This window comes from Protopterus annectens, chromosome 4.part0 (assembly GCF_019279795.1).
Source record: "Protopterus annectens isolate FY-2018-M chromosome 4.part0, PAN1.0, whole genome shotgun sequence".
NCBI lineage: Eukaryota > Metazoa > Chordata > Ceratodontiformes > Protopteridae > Protopterus > Protopterus annectens.
In genome coordinates this window covers 406,995,621-407,019,562 of record NC_056733.1, presented here as the reverse complement: position 1 = coordinate 407,019,562, position 23,942 = coordinate 406,995,621, and the positions used below count along the sequence as shown (strand labels likewise).

At 40.7% G+C, this 23,942-nt stretch overlaps 1 protein-coding gene across 1 annotated transcript in view; it reads left to right on the top strand.

Moving 5' to 3' along the window:
• Positions 1 to 23,942, top strand: part of AACS (acetoacetyl-CoA synthetase) — a 1,424,505-nt gene that overhangs the window by 824,796 nt on the left and 575,767 nt on the right. Inside the window, exon 9 of the mRNA XM_044068347.1 lies at positions 1,880 to 1,960. Within this exon, the coding sequence (XP_043924282.1) occupies positions 1,880 to 1,960 (81 nt within the window). The remainder of the gene's footprint in view (positions 1 to 1,879; positions 1,961 to 23,942) is intronic.

Below are 23,942 nucleotides of genomic sequence, written 5' to 3'. Positions count from 1 at the left end.
GATGCACTATAGCCCACCCTATTCCAGTTAGCCCCACCCATTCAGTTGTTTCTTTTTCTCCCACCCCTTGTTTTGTTAAAAGCTGTCATAGGGTACCTACAACGTCCAGCTGGATACATTGTTTTAAGAAAAAAGACAAATGTGAAAATTTGCAGGAAATTTGAACACACAAAATAGAAGATTCATTGAAGATATGAGGAGGTACTTTTATAGAAATGATGATTTAAGAATATGGAAGTGACATTCATTTAAAAAAAAATAGAGGGCTATGACTGAGTCTGTGATCACAGCCAACTTATTATGAGGTTGATATATTGATGTTAAGAAATTCTGTGAAGTGAAGTCTGAGAGCTGAATCTTGATAGCCATTTTGAGAACACATAATAGCAGTTGTGGTCAGAAAGAACAGATCATAGTTCTTTGTAGAGCATGGAACTTTATTTGCTCAATTTACTACCAATTAAAAAATGTAGGAGCACCATGCGCTTTATAGCTCTGAAAGCTGTAAAACACAGCACTGCTACACAGACATAAGACAGATGTGAAGTATCCCTCTGTGGAGCTAATTAATGGCTTTAAAAGTTGTTAAATACTTCACTCTGTCTCACATTTTGTTGTAACATGTGGCAGTCTTTTAATGCAGTTTAAGCGTTTGCTAATTTCCTGTGGTGGCTGGCATTGGCTGGTCTTAGGTTCTAAATTTAGACTAGGCCTTATCAGTACTTAGAGGTGCTTAGCAAAAGTTTGCTCAGCAACTTTCTGACGTCAGAAAAGTGCTTAACATGCTTTTATTTCACCCATTTTCAGTATGCAATAGTGTAGCTTCCTGTAATACTGAGATACTACATGGCCCAGATAGAAGACAGTTGTTATGTATTATGAAAAGACAAAGAAATCAACAAGCTGTTGTTTAAAGTATGAGTTGCAGTTTACTGATAAGGTAGATTATTCGCTAGACAATAAAGGCAAAGTGGTCCTTATTAGATAATACTTTTGGTGTTTCTGTGTTTCTCAAATAAGCAAAGCAAACTTAATAGTGATACCTTGAAGGAAAAAGGACTGACTACTTTCAAGGACAAATTTTCAGAAATGTATAAGAAAATAGATCTGAACCATGTGCGTGTGTGTGTGTGTGTGTGTGTGTGTGTGCGTGTGTGTGTGTGTGTGTGTGTGTGTGTGTGTGTGTGTGTGTGTGTGTGTGTGTGTGTGTGTGTGGTCCATACTTTCAAAAATTTTATTGTGAGGGTCATGGGTGTATGAAGCAGCTTTATGGCTAATGTGGAATCTGTGCATTTCAGAGCTACTTGAGACAGAGAAAAGCAGTTCTGATATGATGGATTTGGTTAAAAAATCTAAATATGGCTTAACTAGGATCTACAGTTGCACATTTCCTAGAGAAATGAGGGTACTGTGCTGGTAATCACTATGATTGTTGAACAAAAAGCAGCACAAGGAAAGGGTGAATCACTCCAGAAGCCAAAATTAACAGGAAAAAAAACTTTATTAGTAAAACATAAGTTTAGAGCTTTCATTCCCTAGAGTGGAACTTCATCAGAAGTCATTAATTAACCCAGTCATCACATTTAAATGTATAACCACCAATCAAAAACATTTTTCCAGTCACATGTCAATGTTAAAAGCCTTTTAACACTCCACTATTATTATATTTTTTTCTTTTTCTGTTTGATAAAGATATATGTGTATTCAAACAAAAAGAAACAGCAAAAATGTGCTGGGTGTCGATATGTGCTATAAGTGTGTTTCTTGTTTTTCATTCAGTTTGTTAGAAAAGTATAGATGAACAAAATACTGGGTAAATGTAGATGCATACATGCTGTTTGACAGTCCTAATGTGTTGCTTTTAAATAATCTCCCCTAGGGCACTCTGATTCAGCATCTGAAAGAACATATTCTCCATGGTAACATGACCAGCAGTGATGTCATCATTTATTATACAACCGTAAGTATTTCCTTTGCTTTGTGAATGTTTTACTTCCTGCTTATTGTTTGGTCAAATAAGAAAATCAGAGCTACATCACTTATTATACTGATATGCTATTGTTTCTTCATAGTCTCTGCTCTTGGTTCCAGCAGACACTGTGAAAATGTGACTGCCTGTGATCTTTGCTAGAAGTCTGTAACTATTTAGTATTAATTGGTGAAGTTATCACGGTTTTCAGAAACTGCAACAGAAATAATCTGATGTATTTACCTGCCCTCTGTCTCACACACATACACACAGACAAACTTAACCTGAAACTGCAGGTTCTGGTTATCTAAAAAACAATAAGTTGAAAGTTAAAAAAAATGATGCATCTCCACACACTTGCTTCCTATATGTACTAACTCCAAGATTGCTGTGCATCCGAACAGGGGAATATTTTTGGGATTCTGCACCCTCATTCTTCACTTAACATGTATTTCCCTCCTCATTTGCAGTTGCAGATACCTATTCTGAGGACTGCGGTTTTGATACCTGAAAACTTCGACAGTCATGCCTGTTAATTTTTTTTTGTAGAGAACTATTACAACTGTATTTCTTTAACAGGTCTTGCAGAAAGAAACAGAACCTATAAGTTATATCTGAAAAAGAAAAAAAAAATGAAATTACCCCAATGACTCTAGCTACAAAACATGTAGTGATGTTTATCATTGTAATTGCTGTCTGTATTTTAGCCAGAGTAGCGTGCAGAATTTTGGAATAATTATTTTAATTGGTGACTTGGGGACAGGTTTACACTCATAACGGAATGTAGTAGAGCGTACATTTGTAGATTATTGTACTGGCAGGATACTCAATCCCTAAATAAATCTAGGAGGAAGTGATTTTCATGCTGTTGCTTTGCATGTCCACTGTTAAGCCAAGGCACCAAGTTACATGTTAAAAGAATTTCATAAGTGACTAGAGAATCATTGTGGAAAGACAGAGGCTGAATGTAGCAGATTAAAATGTTGCAGAAACAGCAGATGGAATTACTGGTTGCCTGGCAGGCAGTTTTACAATTGGGAAAGGATTGTAATAATCACAAGGCTAACCTGCATTACATTTGCAAAGAGGGATTTGGAATGTTTATTCCACTCCCCAGGGATAGATAAGAGGCATTACGGGAATAGGTTGAAGAGCTCATTTAGATCCATTGATAGATTAGCTGTTCAAATTAACTTGCAATTGCTGGTATGAAGGAAGCTTGTGATCCGGGAGAATGTACTTTGCTATATTGATGGTGTTCAGCTCATCCTGTGTGCCCACTTAAATTGCACAACCATTTCATGATTCTATAAATGCATTGCTTTTTTTCTTACCTCATTATCCTTCTATGTCTGCTCATTGCATGTCAAAATTCCACCACTTTGTCATCTGTCTGTAACTATCTGAGTCAAGCATTTAGTACAGCCTTTTTTCTGTGTAAATATTCCTGACAGTTCCCTTGCATATAACATTCATATTTTTTTAAATCGATACCCTAGATCTTGCCTAATGGCTCCCCCTGCTTTCACTCTATTGAGTTGTTTATTACTCTCTCAGAGTTGGGGGCCAGGTACCTTCCAGCCCAGGCAAGAACTCTGCAGTCAATTAATTCCATGGCTAGAGGGTCTAATCAATCCAGTCAATCTCCAAGGAAGTAAGAGTTGGGCAGTAGGGAGTGGATCTCTTTGCCAGACCCAGTGGACTCCCCCACTCCAACCCTTGGAACTCCTAATGTGCACAGTGGCTAGTGCAGTATACCACTGGAAAGTGTGTGTGTTCAGCAGCCCTGTTCTCCATGGGTGCAACACATAGTGCTCCCTCTAGGTGTCATGCAAAAGGTCAGTCAGAGTCATCTTCCTCTCTTCAAGATGGACTAGTTGGCAGTAACTGCTCACTCTGACCCTACTCAGCCCATCTTCTCCTGTGCCACTAATCAAACATGGGTTGTTCATACGTTCATAGGTGGTTACCAGACTTGCAATCTAGGAGACCATTAAGGAGCCTAATTCCCTAAAGCAATGTCTTGCTTGAAAGCCTCTGTGATTGTAGACTGTAGTACCTATTTCAGGAGCAGATTCCACCTGTCTGTAAGCCTCATGTGAAAAAGTATTTCCTCTTGTCCAAGCTAAACGTGTATATTTTCAGCTGGTATGTATGTATGTCTCCTTCTTTCTGCCTTGCCTTTCCTTTTCAGCTGTTTCTATTACTATTCTTTGTAGTTTCCCAGTGCACCCACATCACCTCTCACATTTGATCTACATATGATCAATGTCAAAATCTAGAATTTGCTTATACTTTTCCCTTATGCATACCAAAGCCATTCTTTGTATTGGATTTTTCCTTGGATGGTGGGATTGCCCACATTGATTTGACAGTGGTCCAGTAAGTTGGAGCTCCATTACATAAATTATTCCATGTCTTCTGTAGCTAAGGATGGACTTGTACGTACTCCATAGTCTTGGACAGGACCATCTCTAAAAGCTAGAGCCAGAACCGTAGCAAGAGGTACCACACCCATTTGGCACTCCTCACCATGTTTAACATATAGTCTGGCACTCCTCACTTGATTTTTAAAAAAATAGTTTGGCACTCCTCAGCAAATGTTATAGTTTGGCACTCCTTACCAAATGTTTAACAAATAGTTTGGCAATCCTCACCAAATGTTTAACAGTTGTTTGGCATTCCTCACTAAATGTTTAACAAATAGTTTGGCACTCTTCACCAGATGTTTAACAATAGTTTGGCAGCCCTCACCGGATGTTTAACAATAATTTGGCACTCCTCACCAGATGTTTAACACATAGTTTGGCACTCCTCACCAGATATTTAACAGTAGTTTGGCACTCTTCACTAAATGTTTAACAAATAGTTTGGCACTCCTCACCAGATGTTTAATAATAGCTTGGCACTCCTCACTAAATGTTTAAAGACATAGTTTGACATTTCTCACTAAATGTTTAATACATAGTTTGGCACTCCTTACCAAATGTTTAACAATAGTTTAGCACTCCTCACCAGATGTTTAACAATAGTTTGGCACTCCTCACCAGATGTTTAACAATAGTTTGACACTCCTCACCAGATGTTTAATAATAGCTTGGCACTCCTCACTAAATGTTTAAAGACATAGTTTGACACTTCTCACTAAATGTTTAACACATAGTTTGGCACTCCTTACCAAATGTTTAACAATAGTTTAACACTCCTCACCAGATGTTTAACAATAGTTTGGCACTCCTCAACAGATGTTTAACAATAGTTTGACACTCCTCACCAGATGTTTACCAAATAGTTTGACAGCTTATAAGCTATCTTGACATGATCATGATCATGACTGCATGTTAGACAGCTTTGTCAAAATCCTGTTGTTTTAAAGGTAATCAGAAGCATGACTAATAGTTTAGAAGCCATCTGATGGCCAGCTGTTATCATGACACAATGTTAACTTGTAAGCTGTCAGACTTTTTTTCAGCTTTTGCACCCCCTACAAGTTGGTACTTATGGTAGGTGCTGTGTTCACCCGTCCTTCTTACAACACAGGCTATAGCCACTGCTCATATGGTCAGGTAGTCAGGCAGTAGTGCTGTTCCTGAGAAAATGAAGGGGATTCATTTGTGCCCACTGTAGAGTCAAGCTAACCTTATGTAGTTATTTAATTAGTTTATTTATTTGAATTTGATGAGCAGATGGTCTGACTGTGCAGAGCCCATTTTTCAGTGGGGGTTATTTAGTAAAGCTTCAGCAGTGTATTTCAATGTAGATTTGATTTAACAAACATTTAGGTGCTATACTGTTTTATAGAGGTTATGAATTCAGTTGATAATAAAAAATGAACATAGGTTAAATAGTTACAGTGCTAATTATAAAACATTGTTGAGATATTCTATAGAGAATCAATTGAAAGTGATTTATAACAATCTGTTTAATACAGTTAGTTTAGTTGTGTAAAAGGACTGGCTTGGGTGAAGGAACGCTATAGTTTAGGAAGCTTGAGTAGAGAGACAATGAGTGTGCAGTTCTCTGGGTTGAAAAGTGAGGCAAATAAAACTAAAACATCAAACTGTACTGTAGAAGATCGTCTTTATTTACATTTTCACATGGTTTATTCTTGTCTGGTGTTACAGTGAGTTAGTGAAATGTGTTGAGATATTCTATAGAGAATCAATTGAAAGAGATTTATAACAATCTGTTTAATATAGTTAGTTTAGTTGTGTAAAAGGACTGGCTTGGGTGAAGGAACGCTATAGTTTAGGAAGCTTGAGTAGAGAGACAATGAGTGTGCAGTTCTCTGGGTTGAAAAGTGAGGCAAATAAAACTAAAACATCAAACTGTACTGTAGAAGATCGTCTTTATTTACATTTTCACATGGTTTATTCTTGTCTGGTGTTACAGTGAGTTAGTGAAATGTGTTTGGGGGCTATAACTACGTGAGAATGAATTAGGATATTTGGATGGCAATGGGTAGTGAGAGACCAAAGTCTGTGTGTTGAGAATTGGTGGTTGAGTATAATAAAAGTCATAATGTGAGGGGTGGAAGATTTTAGATTATGTTTTGAGAGCAGGGTCATGGATCATGTCCATTTTGTTTGCAGGTGGGATTGTAATACAGGTTTGAGGTGACATAGATGGGGAATTTGATTGAAAGTAGACTGAAATTCCATTTTTGACAAGGTCAATAACAAGTGTCAAGTCTCCATGATTGCTGTTAGAATAGGTTATTTTGTATTTTTGAGAATGGGATTTTAGTTCACTTTTTGAAGGAGTATCAGTGTAGTGAGTTCTAGTTCATAGTTTTTTTTGTGGTGAGTAAGATTTTATGATACGTTTTTTGCTGAGAAAGAGGTCGTTTGGTTAGGTAGCTCTAACCATATACCATTTTTGAGTGCTGTGCATTGAGGTTTTCTTTTGGGAGGTTTAGTGTCAGGTTTTGCAATTTTATTTTAATATGGGTTAGTTTTTGTAATTTATTTTGTATACGGATTAGTGAAGACGGAGGAGGTACATGCAAGACTTGGTAGTAGAAAAAAGCAGTCTGTTTAGTAAGACTGAGTTTTATTCTAGATTGTAAGGCAGATTTTTTAGCTGGTATTTTAAACCACATTTTGAATATGATGGTAAAATCTGATTTTTTTCATCGCTAATTTCTCCTAATAATTTGATACATTCCACAACTTCATTGTGTATGTCATTGCTCGAAAGAAATCATAGGATCACAGGATCATAAAAGACTACTAGGCTATCGACTCGGAAGTCATTTTAAGCATAGTCGGTTCATCCCAATGTAATACCATAGAAATTCTAGTCAATACCCAAGATTGCATTTAGTGATAACGTCCCATGTCCAAGAGGGTTGTGGGTACTATCCCTGGTAAGAATTTATGGTTTACCATCCATCCATCCAGGTTACTCTTGAACAGTGTCATAGAAGTGCTCTGTTTCACATGAATTGGTAGCCTGTTGCAAAGACATGGCAGTCACTGGGAGATAAATCTGTCCCTGCAGCATCTTCTATTTAAGTTGCAGGCCATATTTAGGTCCCTGGAATGGGTAGCCCTAGTCTGATTTGATTTACAGATTGCTCTGTAGGCCAGGCATAAATCTCCCCTAAGAAGTCTATAATACAATGCGGATCATAATGACATGGACTTTAGTCGGTGTGTGTAAGGTTTTAGAGTCCGGATATGGTGATGCAATTGTAGACAGTGTAAAATGCTGGAGCCCCTTGATCTGCTTTGTTAGAAACCTCTGAGGTCTCTCTAATTGCTGCAGGTGCTTAGTATGGTACATGCCGAACAGGGCATTATACTCAATTATGGGCCAGATAAGTGCCAAGTATAGGGGGTTATAACTTCTTTTGCTCTCAAGACGATGCCTTTACTAATCAGTTGTTCTTTCCTTACTACAGTAGACACATGGTGGTCAAAGTTAAGGTCGCAGTACATTGTGATCCCAGGTTCCTTACCACTTCATGGTTACTTAGGGTACTGTTGTTGATTTGATAGTGTGAAGGGACATTGTTTGTGCCGAAGGTTATATTTAGTAAAACTTTGCAGTTGTGATTTTCTGAAAGACATGACTTTTAGTTTGCCTGCATTTAGAAATAGGATGGAGTTAGCTAGCCAGTTCTATCTGTTCAGGAAATATACTACTGGATTTGAGTAAAAGAATTTATTTGCCTGAGTATAAAATGTTAAATCATCTGTATATTAAATTAGTGTTATTATTTATGAAACTTTGTACATATCATTGTTGAATAAGTTAAAGGGAGCCAATCCCTATATGGAGCCTTAGGGTATGCCTATAATGAACGGCTGTAGGACAGAGAGAGGACCTGACCATCAATCAGATTGTATGTGATAAAATAAGTACAGTTGTTGAATCTAGTCTCTGGTTTTGGTGCCCGGATATGATGATGCAATGGTAGACAGTGTAAAAGGTGTATGACAGATCCTAGAAAAAGGTAAAAAAAGAAAATGTTTCTCATATTGCATTTATTGTGGATAAAGTTTGTGAAAGCCAGTGCTGTGTTCTTTACAAAAAATGTGTTGAAGTGTTGCTAAGAGGCTGCTTTACTTTAGGTGCTCTAGAATTGCATTTAATTATTTTCCTTTGGTATCTGGGATAATCCGACTGCATCAAAGCCATTTTTTTAGTGGATGAAGTGGGAGAAAGGCTTCATAAAATAAATTGATACACTAGTGATAGAGACTTGCAGTTCTGAACAAAATTTACACAGATCGCAAGTTAAGTAAGAGACTTAGAAGAACTTGTTAGTAAGTAAGTAAAATCGTCTACACTTTGTGCATAGATTATTCTGGAAGAAGGATCCTCAAGATAGTAGACCACAGTGGTGACATAAATATGCAGTTTTTCGAAACACAATTTTCACTGAGGACAAATTGAGAAAGGTAGTTACAACTACTGGATAACAGGTGGAAATAGAATAGTATGTCCTTTGCACAGCCAACATAAATAATTTCTTTTTTTTTACTTTTCCAGTACGAGAGTGGTATGTTTGATCTGAACAGTTAGCTATAGAATGTAGAATACTAGATAATGATGGCTGAGAGGTAAAGGTGAAATTAGAGGTACTGATTTACAAGATTTTTAGTTAGGAAGGGCTAATGAACAATATTAGTGATAGTAGGGTGGGTTTGATATAAGTGTAGGTACAAATGGTACAGAGTAGGAAGAAACCAAAGATGCGTGAGTGCAATTAGAAAATAAGAAGATGGGTGGGAGGGAATAACAAGTCTGACTTTGAGTTTGTTTATGATAGTAGACATACTTTTTGTCAATTATAGTGAAGTGTTTGGGATATTAATGTATAAAACAGTTTCTTATCTAATTTATTTATTAGTACATGTACATAGCTGTTATTTGTAAGGTGAAAATTAAAGTTATGGTTCTGTTCTTATTTTTGTGGAATGCAATTCCAAATTTTCGCTATATATACTAAACTGAGAGAGAGAGAGAGAGAGAGAGAGGGAGAGAGAGAGAGAGTCTTCCTGGATTGCTTTATTATTTGATTTTATGGTTGGTTAAGAATACATTTTTTGGGTATTTTCGTAAAAGGGAATATTATGCAGTAGGGCTATAGTTGGTTACCTCTGCTGAACTACATCTTTGATGCAGCGGTATTATGAATGCGGATTTGCACATCTTTGAATATGAATGAGGATTTGCACATCTTTGAATAGGCTACATATCACCAGGTCATTCTGATTACTGCCGTTAATGAGTTTCACTGACGACTCTTTTGGTATACGATAGGGGAGCATTCGTTCTCTAAACACTGGATGATCAGCAGTACTCGCCATTCTTTACTGAGTTCATAAGTGCAAGTCAAGTCATTCATTTTTCTCATTTGATTCAATAAGGGAATAATCTCTGGTGTTCAGATAAAGCCCTCCCAAGTAGCTTGTCCACTGCAGCAGGCATGTCCACTAACAAGCTGTTACCTTTGTCTGTTGTGATCAGAGATAACCAGTGCAGTAGCCATTTTTACTACTTGTTTTAGGATATTTGTGTGCTGTAGACATTTATGCAACCACTACTAGCTTCCTTAGCTGCCTAACCTTACTAAGCACTGCACTCTGGCTCTACAAAACAATGTCAGGCATCCATTGGAATAACTTTCACTCAGGGCATCTTTCCACAGTCCATTCCTTATGCATTCCCATCCATACCTGTATTTTTGTGCTGTTAGTGCTTTGACTTAATTCTACCTCCCAAAGCTCTTCAAAAAAACAACTCTACAGACATCTAAATATAACTGTATCAACTGAGTTGGCCATTCTGATGTTTCCATTTTCATCCAGAAGTTTGGTGGTGTCATTTGTGCAAGTAAAGTTTCCAGGTTTATAATTTTATGAACTTCTGATTACCTAGCATTTCTCTTGCAGGTGGGTTATGGTTTGAGTGGGTCCTAGAACTGGATGGTGAGTGTATTTCCTTTCTGTAGTACAGACAAACGTGACTGCAGTATGGGTGAACTGGGACATGCCAGTACAAGAAAGATCCCTAAAAAGATTAATGAACCATAAGAGATTCTTTTAAGGATGAACATAAGAGCTGTCTTACAGCAAATCCCCCTCCCTACAAGATCCTCTTAAATATCTGTAATTTTCCAAGGCTGTTCCACTGGCCAAACCAGCTTTCTGTAATTTTATATCTTTTAGATTATTTGATATCTCTTTGTACATGGACAGAGTCTATGCACATTAAAACTGGTTTATCATCTCATTATTTTCTGTAGTATTCGATATATTATATTTAAAAAAAATCATAGTATACATAGCCAGATGTGTTTGTGTAATCATCGTTAACAAGCCCTTATTAGCTGCAGTTTATTGCACTGAATGACTTGGATCGGTTTTCTTGGATATCAGTAGGCCATTTCATCTCAGTAGCAGGCTCTGGCTCTTTCTTTCCTTTTCCATCTTCTGTAGTAGGTTTAATTTGTTTAATTAGCCAATGATTGCGTTAGTGGAAGAAGAGGAACCTGAGTGAAAAGGGCCACAATATTAACTTAAGGAGAGTTTTAGAGCAGTCCCTCAACATAACTACCATGTATCTGGAAATAGGAGAAAAATAGTTGTGTAAAAACTGATTCTGTAAAAACAGCTTTAATACATGTTTTTAGTGCCTCAAGTTCAAAAATTCTTTGATCTCAAAGAAGAGTTTTTGAAATCGAGATGCTAAGAATGTTATAAAGCGCTTTTAATGGATCCATTTATTTTATTTAATGTTTGTATTGTTATGTGTTTTGGTTGTTACTACTGAAAACAGTTGTGTAAGTGGAGGAAATCTGCATAGGCAAAGCAGAACATACCAACTCTACCTAGCCAATATCAAGAGTCCTGGATCAAACTCTGGGCCCTGGAGCTGAAAGGTTTCACCACAGTACACTGCTTCTTTCACATCTGGTGCCACATTAGATATCAGGTATCCCTTGTATTTGTTAACTTATCAGACACACTGGTACCAGAATATTTTTATAGCAGTGAACTCAGATCTACTAATGTTTACAGAAACCCATTATGGAGACTGAATAATAGTGTAGAAAAATGGCTTAAAAGTGATTCCAAGACCTACATTTGGTACACAAGACTCACTAGTTAGTTAATATTACAGCAACACATACTTGATTTTTCAGACCAAGTGTGTCCCATTTTTGTCACTTTTTAGATCACCCAGTGTTTAGTGCATGTGCATTGACCAGTGTCAACAGAATCAGGGATAAACCTAGAAAAAATCTGGGACATTTTTAAAATATTATTACTGATAGGCTGAAATGTTGCCAGAATAAGAATAAGAGACTTTATTTATTTATTTTTATTTAACATTTGTTTACTGGGAAAGTCTGACTGGGACAGAACCCATTTTCAAAGGAGGCCCAGGGAGAAATGCTCTAGACACATATGTTTGGAATGTGGGAGGAAACTGGAACACCCAGAAGAAACCAATGTGAATGCAGGGAGGATATGCAGACTCTGCACAGGAGGCACCCCAGCCAAGAAATGAACAGGAGAGCCTCTTGCCATGAGGCAAAAACACTAACCACTGCACCACTACATTTTCTTAAGTAAATGAAATCTATAACTATTATTGTCATTATTTGAGTATAATTCACCACCTTTCCTCGAAAAGTCACCAGTTTTAGGAGGGACTAAGAGGAACAGAGCTAAAACTTGAGTCAAAATCAGGGAAAGTAGAAAGGTATACTGAGATGTTTCATTGCAGACTTGATGGACTGCTGTTGCTGCAGTGAAGTTAACTACCTTGAGGGGCACTGGTTCCCCATTTTTCTGGGAAAAGTACTGGTAAATTTTGAATTTGAACTAAGAAAAAAAAAACTATGATTTTCTTGGAATTTGGCATTTAGGATAGATCACTCCTTCACTAATTCTGTATTTCTTCTCATTCTTACTACTTATAATACTTTCAGATTGCTTTATTAGCTGTTCTGTGCATAGAATCTTAATTTTGCAGGTTTAGTTACTGTTCTGTACTTAGAATCCTAATTTATTAGCACTATAAATGTAATAAGCAATTATACTAAATTCATTGTAAGGATCAGAAATTAGATTTTAAAATCCCAGTTATAATTTACAGATTTCCTCATATGAAAACAGAATCTTAATTTTTTTTTGAGGACGGTAAATCATTGACTCTACCTCATATAGTTTTATACTGTCGTTCACACTTACAAAACACTGCTAAGCATGCCACTGCAAAACTATCCGCTTCTAGCATGAACCAGACACACTACTGTTAATTTGCTTTGTTCATTAGAAGGACTCAAAGTGAGAGTCTTAGCAATGATAAATTCTGTGTTTTTTGCATGTTTTCAGGAGATCAAAGGTATAGTAAACTTATTTGTTCTCCTAACCAGTCAACATGTGCAGTGCAAGTCATACTTCTATGATAAGGAAGACAAGACAGCTTTACCTTTAAGTATGTTTCTTTCCAAGAGCAAATACTAATCTTGACTTAAGAATATTATACAGATCCAGTATAACATTTGCACAGAAGTATGAGAAAATTCATTATTCTTTTTAAATAATATGTCTTTGAGCTTGTAGCATAATAACATTCACATTAACAAAAGATTCTAAAGTGAGGACCAGCCAGTAGGTGGTGAGAAAGGAAGAGTTAAATACATACTGAAAATTTTCGTCTGAATAATTAATGCATTATCTCTTACATCAAGTACTTCAGCAGTGTCAGGAATAAAATTAGATTACTTTACAATAATAAGCTTAAAACACAATCTGTGAAGCATAATGCTGAATTCTTTTTGCAAAAAAAGTGATACAGTTTAATTTAATAGCTTTCATGCTGGTTCTACTAGTTATTAACACAGTAAATACCTTAACCCAATCTTCTTGTCAAGGGATCCAAGGTAGATTTTTAGTGGTTTATGTTTGGGACCCACTTATTTATTTGGTTAAATATTTACAGCTCCACTGTTTAAATATCATCACACCATTAAGTACTAGGGCATTGTATTACTTATTTCAGATGCTGGTCAGATACACTGCTAGTCTGTTAACTAAATTACCTGATTTGTAGGAGTAGAAATGGTATTATTTGCAAATGCTTTACATATGACATTCCTGTTGTTTCCCTGACCAAACATTCTGACTTGAATTAAACAAACTATACAAATGTAATTCTATGTCAGCAGCTTCACAAAACAGCAATCTGTATAATAATGTGTAATTCTGCAATTGCTGATTTCTGTATAATAATGTGTAATTCTGCAATTGCTGATTTCTGTATAATAATGTGTAATTCTGCAATTGCTGATTTTTTATGATTTTCTTGCCATCCAGCTCATTATGCATGAAGACACTTAACTAAACCTTTTGCAGTTTGTGTATATTACAAAGCAAAAAAAAGTTCTCTGGCTTTATGAACAGCAATGAAATAGCACTTCTTGTTGTGTATACCTATTTCTCATTTAATAAAGTTAATTTATTAACTCGGGTTGACTTTGCATTACTAAAGGAGGAATTTATATTACACTTTGCTATCTTTATGCCACATAAATACCTCCACTACACCACTGATCCTTCTTGATATTTTGTCCATACAAATCTCGCCTTATTAAAGGTACACATGTAAATCATACACCATTACAGCCACATTATTGTTACTGTAGTCCTGCATGCCCTTCTAACTCATCTGGAAATAAATAGGTGGAAAGAAAGGAAGTGCAGAGGACTAACAGGTTTCTCTTCTTATTTAGATCTGAGTTAGCTGCATAAGTATCTGAAGCTGGAAGGGAGTAGAGGAAGTGTGTAAAAATGAAAGACTGTGAAGGGGGCTTGGAGTTTAGATGGCCAATCTAATGTGATCATTTCCTTGATTTGATATGTTTAAGTGAACTCTGCTTGTTAAAAATAATTTCCATCACTTTTCATAATAATTGACATTTTCACTGTGTGGGCTTTATTTTATTAGATATGCCCCCGGATTCATGAAGCTTGCGCCAGGCGCAGGCGTAGCATAGGTGGCATAACGCCAAATATGTCCACCGAGTGATTCAGGTACGAACCAATCCCACGCGCACTACCGGCGTATGCCAGAGCTACGCAGCCCTCGGCATAGGTATGCAAATCATCCCATGCGCAGTGTCGCACCATGCTAATGAAGGCATACAGCGATTCACGAAGTGGTGCAGGCGTAGCGCAAGCCCATGTTAATGTAAACCAAAAAACACGGTTTACATTTTCCCAAACAGAACATCGGAGTTATGGAAGCAGACCACACGCATGTATTACAAAGTTAACATATGCCAATGGAGAAATACACAGCACAAGAAAAGATGCACAACACCTAAAAAACAACATTTAATGTCATGTCCACAGTAACGCATAGTACAACCGCAAGGCATGTGTGTGCAAACAGGAATACAAAGGAAATATATAAAAATGGCAGAAAATCGCAATGAAAGACAAATTAGGATTGCACCATAATATGCAATGGTAGGCATGGCACACCACAAGCAAGGTGCAAGGGTTGCCAGGGGCCCGCAACAGTGTTCGGCGCTGTAACTATGAATTAGTAGTCAATGCCATGCAAATGAGGCAGGTAATACTGAATCTCAAACGTCCCGCCGGATTAAGGATGTACCTGACAGCGCAGCGCTATAACACCGAGGAGTGTATCAAAGGTGATACATGACATCAGCAGAGGGGTGTGCCACCATATCAGTAAGCACATTGGAGCAATGCAAATCTGGCCTGGCCGTTGCTAAGCAAAGCTGAAGGACAGGGGTGGGGAGGAGGGTATAGAACCATTTAGCTGAGAGCACACATGGTGCCCGAAAGCACATGTGTATGGGGATGAACTCGTGCCCGAAACCTGGTAAGCGGATGCACGCGTCGCGAACAATAGCGCAAACAGGAAGGTCAGGGGAAGAAAAGAAGGAAATACCAAAGCAGGGTAATTGGCGTAGTAATGAGCAATTAACACCAATCAACACACGGCGGCCAATCGACGGCAGTAGACAAGCCTGCATGCAGAAATCTGCAAAACAGGATAGGGGAGGCATAGGATTGCAAAGAAAGGTGTGGAGGACCTGGAATGCAAAGATAGGAGAACTGTCATAGCAGAGCAAAGCAAACCCACAGTAGATCGTCAATAGCACACATTACGCAAGATAAGCCAGGTCTAGGAAAGTACAAATGAAAACAGGCAGCTGGATGCATGCCAGCAAATGGTAGGTGTAACGTGCACAAATGTAAATGGAAGGGCAGGAGGTAATTCACAGCATCCAAATGTAATGCAACACCAAAGGCAGCACAATAGCGGTTTCGTAAATAAAACACAGAAGATGCCCTGTAGCCACGATCGTACATACACACCCTATGACATCATTAGTGTTCACAGCAGAACAGTATAAAGTGTGAAAGCACCCAACACACACCTGTGTATTCCCAAACACCGCACCATAGGTGTAAGCAGACGGGGAACTTTTAAAATGTACATGTTGGGAGCTGCCATAGCTGTGATTCATCAGCATGTGTTACAGACCAACGGTGTTGTGGAGGATGATGCCGACAACCACCGTAGGTCTCGGAGGAGGAGAAGAGTGTTCAGACCAAGGTTAATCTACCAGGGGCTACATGACCTGGAGATAGTAGAGTGTTACAGGGTGGACAGGGACATCTTACAGCAAATAGTAGAGCTGTGCCGGCCATGCCTGAGAACCAGAAACAACAGAGGGGAACCCATCCCAGTGGACACGAAGGTATGTGTAAGCTTGCGAATACTAGCCACAGGTACCTTTCAAAGGCCAACTGGAGATATAATGGGGATCTCACAGGCATTGGCATCCAGGGTACTACACCAGTTCCTGGATGCCATGTTACCACATGCCAATGAGCATAGACACTTCCCCCGAACTCAGGAGGAGTTGGCCAGCAATATGCGTCACTTCCACTGTGTGGCAAACTACCCGGAGGTACTGGGTGCGATAGACTGCACGCACATACAAATAAAGTTACCACCCGGTGAGTATGGTAGGTGCTACATAAACTGCAAGGGATTCCACTCCATCAACTGCCAGGTCGTGTGCAATGCCCAGGGCATTATCATGGATGTGTGTGCTGGCAGCCCTGGAAGCTACCATGACTCCCATATCTGGCATGCCTCACAGCTGTATCAGGTATTTGTCAGGGGGGACATCCCACAAGGTCACCTTGTGGGTGATGCTGGCTATACACTGGAGCCATGGATGATGACCCCCATCAGAAATGCACACACACCAATGCAAGAACGCCATAATGAGGCACACGCACAAACCAGAATCATCATAGAGCGTGTGTTCGGGATGCTGAAATCACAGTTCCAGTGCTTGGACACATCTGGTGAAGCCTTGCAGTACTCTCCAGGCACATGTGCCCACATCTTCATAGTATGTGCCATGCTACATAATATGATCCTGCGGAAACAGCTGCAGCAGGGTCATAATGGGGGAGGGCCTCACAGCCCACCGCAAGTGCCAAGGCCAACACAGGCACAGAGGGATCCAGACCACGGACACACTGTGCCAGCCCAGTAGGCAGACGGAGGCTTGCCCAATATGCCTATGCCTTGGCAAAGAGGGAACGTATAGCACACACCTTGACAGTGTAGGCTCCCACGGACTGACACCCCTCTCCACCTGCACACAGTAACATGGATGGCACACAAACACGACTACCTGTAAATTGTGATGTATAGGTGGCCCACTGTGGAATACTACATAGGCAGCCCACAAACATTGTACACGCAACAGCCATGGGAACACAGAACTGTCAACACCTGAACAGTAGATGCGCCCATCAGCATCTGTCGGTGCTGTGTGTATAGGTTCCCAGGTACAACGGTAGGTACACGCCCGATTGTCAGAGGCAAAACACCAAATGGGGCAAACAGTGACACCCGTTGCCACAACATCGAGTAAGCAACTGTTGCATACTGGAGCAGAGGCAATCGCGGGAGCACATGTGTGTGAGCACTGTCCTACACACAGTCATCACAGATTACCTGCCGCGTTACTGAGGGGCTCCACAAAATGTAATCATGGATGTAGTGTCAAGGCAGGGGATGTACCCATGACAGGCAGTAGTCACCCCGGCATGCTGCCTTCACGGTCATATGAAGGTGTAGCAAATTATCGGGTGTACCTAATTATGATATACATACCCAGTGCTGGAGTACAGCCAGTAAACATCACATGGACATACCATTAACTGGACCCATCAAGTTGTAAACTAACGGAGTCATCCATGTGAGTGTAGTGTGGAGTAACTGCTGTAGTGTACTGCACATACAAATTGACATAATTCGTGTCCAACCCCCAGATGTCCAAGTGGTACATACAGTGACTGTCGTGCATGTTCCCAGTCCCACGTCCCGCAAGGGATGTAACATAATCCCGACAGCACGGGTAATGCAGTCCGGATGCAGGTCATCAGAATATGTGTAGCACACTTTAGTGGGAATAAGCGTTGCCCACAGCTGGTAAGCGATGTTTAAATACGACTATACGGATATGCGCGAAACAAGGCTAAGTGTCACCGACCACTGCGCAGATCATGGTCAATGATTTACAGAACAGGTGACACCAGGATTACTCACCCCTGAACAAATAGCGCCTGCTGTGAAGGGTAAAACGACCACTGCCAGGAGTGGAACAGGCAGTCATGTACACAATCACCCAACACTATTGCTAGGCAAAATGTACGTACGGTAGGGTTGCCACAGTTCAAATGACCAATGTGGGACATACGCCAGATGTCAGCAGGACGACACACACCCGGCTAGGATGAAAACCAGAATGACAGTGTTTTGCATAGATAAAAAGCTTATAGTTTAGTAATGGTCGCAGGTACATGTTCCGTGTCCTGTAACATGTAGGTGGGTCAGATACAGAATAAGTGTGTCATGCAACTATGACATAAACTATAGGGAATACGTTTGTCCCAAAGTCGCAGGACATTTGCTATGTTCACAAATATTTCGCAGGACACAACTGCACAAAGAGGGATTGTCCCACGCAAAGTGGGATGGGAGGTAATCTTAACCTATGGCAGGTGTGTAATGTGACAGGTACAGACACAAACATGCGGAGTCTAGGAAACACAGTATACACTGACAAACACACAATGAAAGGCGTAGCGTGCCTGTCACCACCCCTGTCCGAGATATGTATATATATATATATATATATATATATATATATATATATATATATATATATATATATATATATATATATATATATATATATATATATATATATATATATATATCTACACATATATAATACAGATAGAAAGGGCGATAGTGTGATATATGTTGATATACAAGGGGTCACTGGCATCTGCAAATATATAGATAGGTCGACGACATTCTAAACACCTTTGAGGTACAAATAAACAGGATACCGCCAACTATGGAATGTGTCACACACCGACACGCGTAACCAGGAGGATGACAGACAGAAAGAACACAGTACTGGAACAGTAAAACCGCGAGCAATAGGACGATAGTAAGGACATGTAGTCACCGCTGTCAGCGGTGCGGACCACGTACAACTGTGGTTGTGTGTGATGTAGCCTGTGTGTGTGTGTGATGAGGGTGCTATGTGTGTTCCCGTGTGACTAAAGTGTGTCATGTGTGTCCGCATAGTGTGTCTGTAGGAGGTAACTCGGAGGTAGATGATTACGGTAGGTGCGGGTATAGCTATCCGTAGGCATGCGGTAAACACCTGTCCCACATTGGGAGGGACAGCCCCCCCTGGGCAGGTGTGTCCTGACATGAAACATTAGAAAGGGCACCTGTCCGTGAGTGTAGGACATTAGTATGTCCCACATAATATGCAATAGTTGCAGGAAATACTCATGCCTGTATGTAAGAAACGGAAATGTTACATGCAAACCGATAAGTAGTGAAGGACCAAGAACAATAGGTATGTAATGAGGATAAAAGTATGTGCTTTCCTATGTACTGACCATGGCCATATGTCAGCCTGTAAACACCACTGTGTGACCTGCAAGTGTCCAACTATGGCCATATGAAAAGGTGGAAAGCCATGTGACAGAGGGTCTGACACCAACACCACTGCAATGACTGCAAATATCTGGGGCAGACATACACAGGATAGCGTTCATTTACAAATATCCCTGCACATATCGCCATACATCCGGAGGTATGGAAGTATCAACCGCACCTGCATACCATATTGAACCCAATTAACAACGGCCTACAGTAAATTCCCATAATAGAAGTCTATTAAGTGATAGCACTGTAATTAGGGAAGGGGCCCACACACATATATATGTACTACGTAGAAATGCAAGCCCCACAAAACCGTATATGCTACGTACACCCGCCTACATCCCCCACACTGTAAACAATAGCAATACAGACCGTAACCACAGCCCAAACATCTAGTTAGTCAATTACATCTGCTGAACCGTTGACATACCTTGTGAGAGACATTTAAAGGCGCCATGCAAAATTGTATCCATCGTATAACGGAACAAACGGCGATGTTACAGGTGGTTGCAATAGTCCTTTATCAGACGGGTGGGATGACAGGTACAGTCACAGGTAGAATCACACACAATCCACGAGGGACATGACCCCAAAATAGACTTGGCTCTACACAACGCAGGTTGCAATTACACACAACAAAACACAATACAGGCCATCTCCCCGAAGGCAGGGCAAACGGCCAACGCCCAGGTGGAGAATTCAGTTATACCCCACTGCTGCCACGTAATTGGTGAATGGAGTAGCTGCACAGCTGAAGTGCATGTAATTAGTCACACCGCACCATCAATTGGCGGCAGTAAACCACATGTTGCAGGTATAGACGTATATAAGGATGACTTGCCAGATATGCAAACTGTATGCTCATACCATATAACAGCTGAAAGAGTGATACAGAGGAGCGAGATAGAGATGAAACACCAGAACAATATCAAGGTATGTATAACACTAACTGTATGTATAGTATGTTCTGAATTACGTAATGTCAGTGTATGCATAGCCTGGTTTGCAGTAATTAACATTGTCCACCATGCATAAAGTGGGGAATAGTATTTATGTAGTGATGTCTCACTGATCATACTAATGCTCATAGAAGATGTGTGTCCAGCAGTGGGCCACACGGTAAACAACACAGACACCACAAGGGATGCAACATGACGGCGTTAAACAGAACAATGTCATACGACCCGCCGTCAGTGGCAGGGTATTCCAATAAGTACGTGCCATAGCAGGGGATAGTATATGTAGATATACTGTAACAGTACGCATGTGTATGGGCATATAACGTCAATGACATGTCTAAGGTGGACCCTCTGTGCAAGTAATGGTTGAATTATGGGATACCATGTAAAACATGTGTAATGTATAGTACAGTAGATTGATACATCAGATATGTTACACAGGAGAACAGGCATATGATGCATAACAAAGGTATCATATAGTGATGTGAGTAGTATGTAATTAAGATATGTATAAACAGTTATGATGAAATAACTATGTACTCCACTCTGTGCATTTGCAAAGGACGCAAATATTACTCCCATACTAGAATAGCAGAAGAGATGTGACAGACAAACATGAACATGATTGGCGTGTACAATAACAGTAGACATATGGCCCATAGTCATGGGACATTGTAATAGCGTGACAGACAATCTAACTGGAAGCGCTATACCAGTAACCATGCACAAAGGACATGTAATAGCTGCACAGGTTCATAGTGGTGTACCATGCAGTCTGGCAAGTCAATGTGTAACAACAACTACAGTGTGCACACCAGTGGCACATCTCCAGGGTAGTGTCCTGTGAACAGAAGAGCCATGTGTAACCTGCATCACTGCACAGTACAGCCACTGCAGTGATCCCTGGCGTACATGTGTCCACCATCCAGCAAGCGAGGTATCACATGAACACTGCTACTGACTGTCCATGCGTGATGTACATAGGAAACATGTCCCAAAGCATGGTGAGTGTCCGGTCTGGGAATGCAACCCCCAAGCACATGCCACAAACAGTCACGTGTGTGCACATATCCATGAGCATCATGGTCATAGTGGCTATTGTGTATGTCGTGTATGCGGAGTATATCCATAAATATATTTGCAGACATGGGCCCTGTCTTTGCAGCAGACATCACCCCTGAGTATGTAGTCTGCAAATGTGTACAGATGTGGTGTCTGTACATAAGCCACATACGTTACCAGTTGTAGCTCAATAAACATCATGGTGTTTTAATGTTGGGGTATATAAAGCTGTTGTGTAAGGTACACCCTATGCGGGGTGTTGTACCCATGGATGTGTGTGTACGTGTCCGGTGTTCAGAGGTACAGTGCGTGCCTATGTACCAGCTACACACCCAGGACAGACATATGTGAACACGTAGAAGGATATCCACGCCACAGTGGCAATGTGGTAATCACAGGAGTGTGTGCGACATACATGTGTCTTACACACATGTACAATGCAACATGTATGTAGGGGAATAACACCTATGTGATAACCAGTGGGAGGATGGTGTACTGCAAAGGTGATGTTCACACCAAGTGTCATGCAGGTAGAGGCCATGATGTTCATATCGGTATCTGTCACAGTGACACCCGTATGGATGGGGTCTGTATCAGCTGGTGGAGCAACAACAGCACTGGGTATGCAGTGGTCTGTAAAGCTAGGCAGGGAAGTCCCCTCAGTGGTAGCCTGTACCTCAGGGAAGCATATACTGAACATGAGGGCCCCATGACTGAGGACTGTGGTAAGCCAAGTGTAGCTGGATTGCAGTATGTGATTTGGTATGCCACCCTCAGTGTGTGTGTCCCGTCCATTAGCCACATTGCATAACATCCAGAGACATATGTTGTGATGTGCAGGTGGATGTGTATGTAGTCAATACCAGAATGGAGAACGGTGCTGAATGGCAGCGAGAGGACAATGCAGGCTGTGTGGACACCCGTGTCATTATCATCAACTCTGGCGACTGTAGGAAAGGTGTTCAACAGGTGTAGGAGGCATGCTGTGGCCCCAACAAGACCAACCCAGCTGGCATCAAAGGACTGGAGTACAACAGAGACTCGACGAATTATGTCCATGATAATGTGCCCTATAGCCATGCATAACAGACCAGTGAGGTGTGTAGGGCAATAGTCCCAGTCGTGCAGTGTGGCACCACCTGTGAGGAGTGTTACTGTCACTGTGTGCCAGTCAGGGGCCACAATGTCTGGTACAAGGCTATTACTGAATATGGTGTCCCAGTGGGGAGACATGCTGTTCAGTGTTCTGTGGAAATCACAGCCTGGGATATTGCAGGGTGACAAGGGGCCTGTGTCCTAGGACATATAGAGTGCAGGTCAGTACTGTGTAGGTGTGACTGCAGGTACACTGCAATGTACCTGCAAGGAATGTGGCCCTGCAGGTAGTGAGAGGGAGTAATGTTAGCAATGAAGCCATCAGACAGGATGTTGCCAACATCACCTGTTACTGTCATGTTCCAGAGTGACAGTTGTATGTGTGAGCAGATGTGGGTATTGCATACGACTACTGACATACCACCATAATGCCCTGTGGTACATCTCGGAATGTGTCGCAGTAATGTGTTTGTAGCTAGTTATGGTGTATGTGATATGGGATCCTGTGGCCCTACCGAGGCTGACCAGTGAGTCACCCCACCCATGGGAATGTACACCACTGTGTAACAGCCCCCACCTGTTGTTGTAAAGTATGTCTGTGGGACTGCACCCCCAGAGTGTTGTCTGTATTCTGGTGTGTACCTGCATGGCTCTGTGTGGAATAGCATGAACCACATTGTCATGTACATGCTATTGAAGTGCACTGGGGTATGTCTCAGCGTTTGCATGTGCATTGTCCACCTGCAAGTGTGACACGACAACAACTACCGCTGTCATACGACATCTGTAGTTGGTGTTGTAGTACTCATCTACTGTGTATGCCGTGAAGTGTGTGGTGCCGGTATGTGGCTAACAAGGGTGGGTAGCAGATGTTCGGATTCCACCAATGAGGGGATAACCGCAGATGTCGAACAGCAGTCACATGTTGGTAGTGTCCATGTCAAGGATACTGTTGGTCTTGGAGGTGGTGTATGGGTCGAACCAGCTGAGCGGAGGTTATGACTCACGCACAGTGTATGCCTAATGTGTCAGTACACTTGCGGCTATCACAGTTAGGTGTGGGTTACTGTCAGTCTCACATTAGTAGCAGCAGTAGTTCCAGACACAGTCATATGCACGTGGAGCACCTGTGATGCATTGTGCGAAGTAACCAGCCGGGATGTCTGTACAACATAGTGGAATATGGGCACACCTCAGCTGTGGGTGTGCCAGTCCAGGTACGTGCCTGAGAGGTATGGTTTGTCTATACCCAGTCATTGCAGGTGTGCTCTGCAGAGCCAAGAGGCATGTCCCAGTCA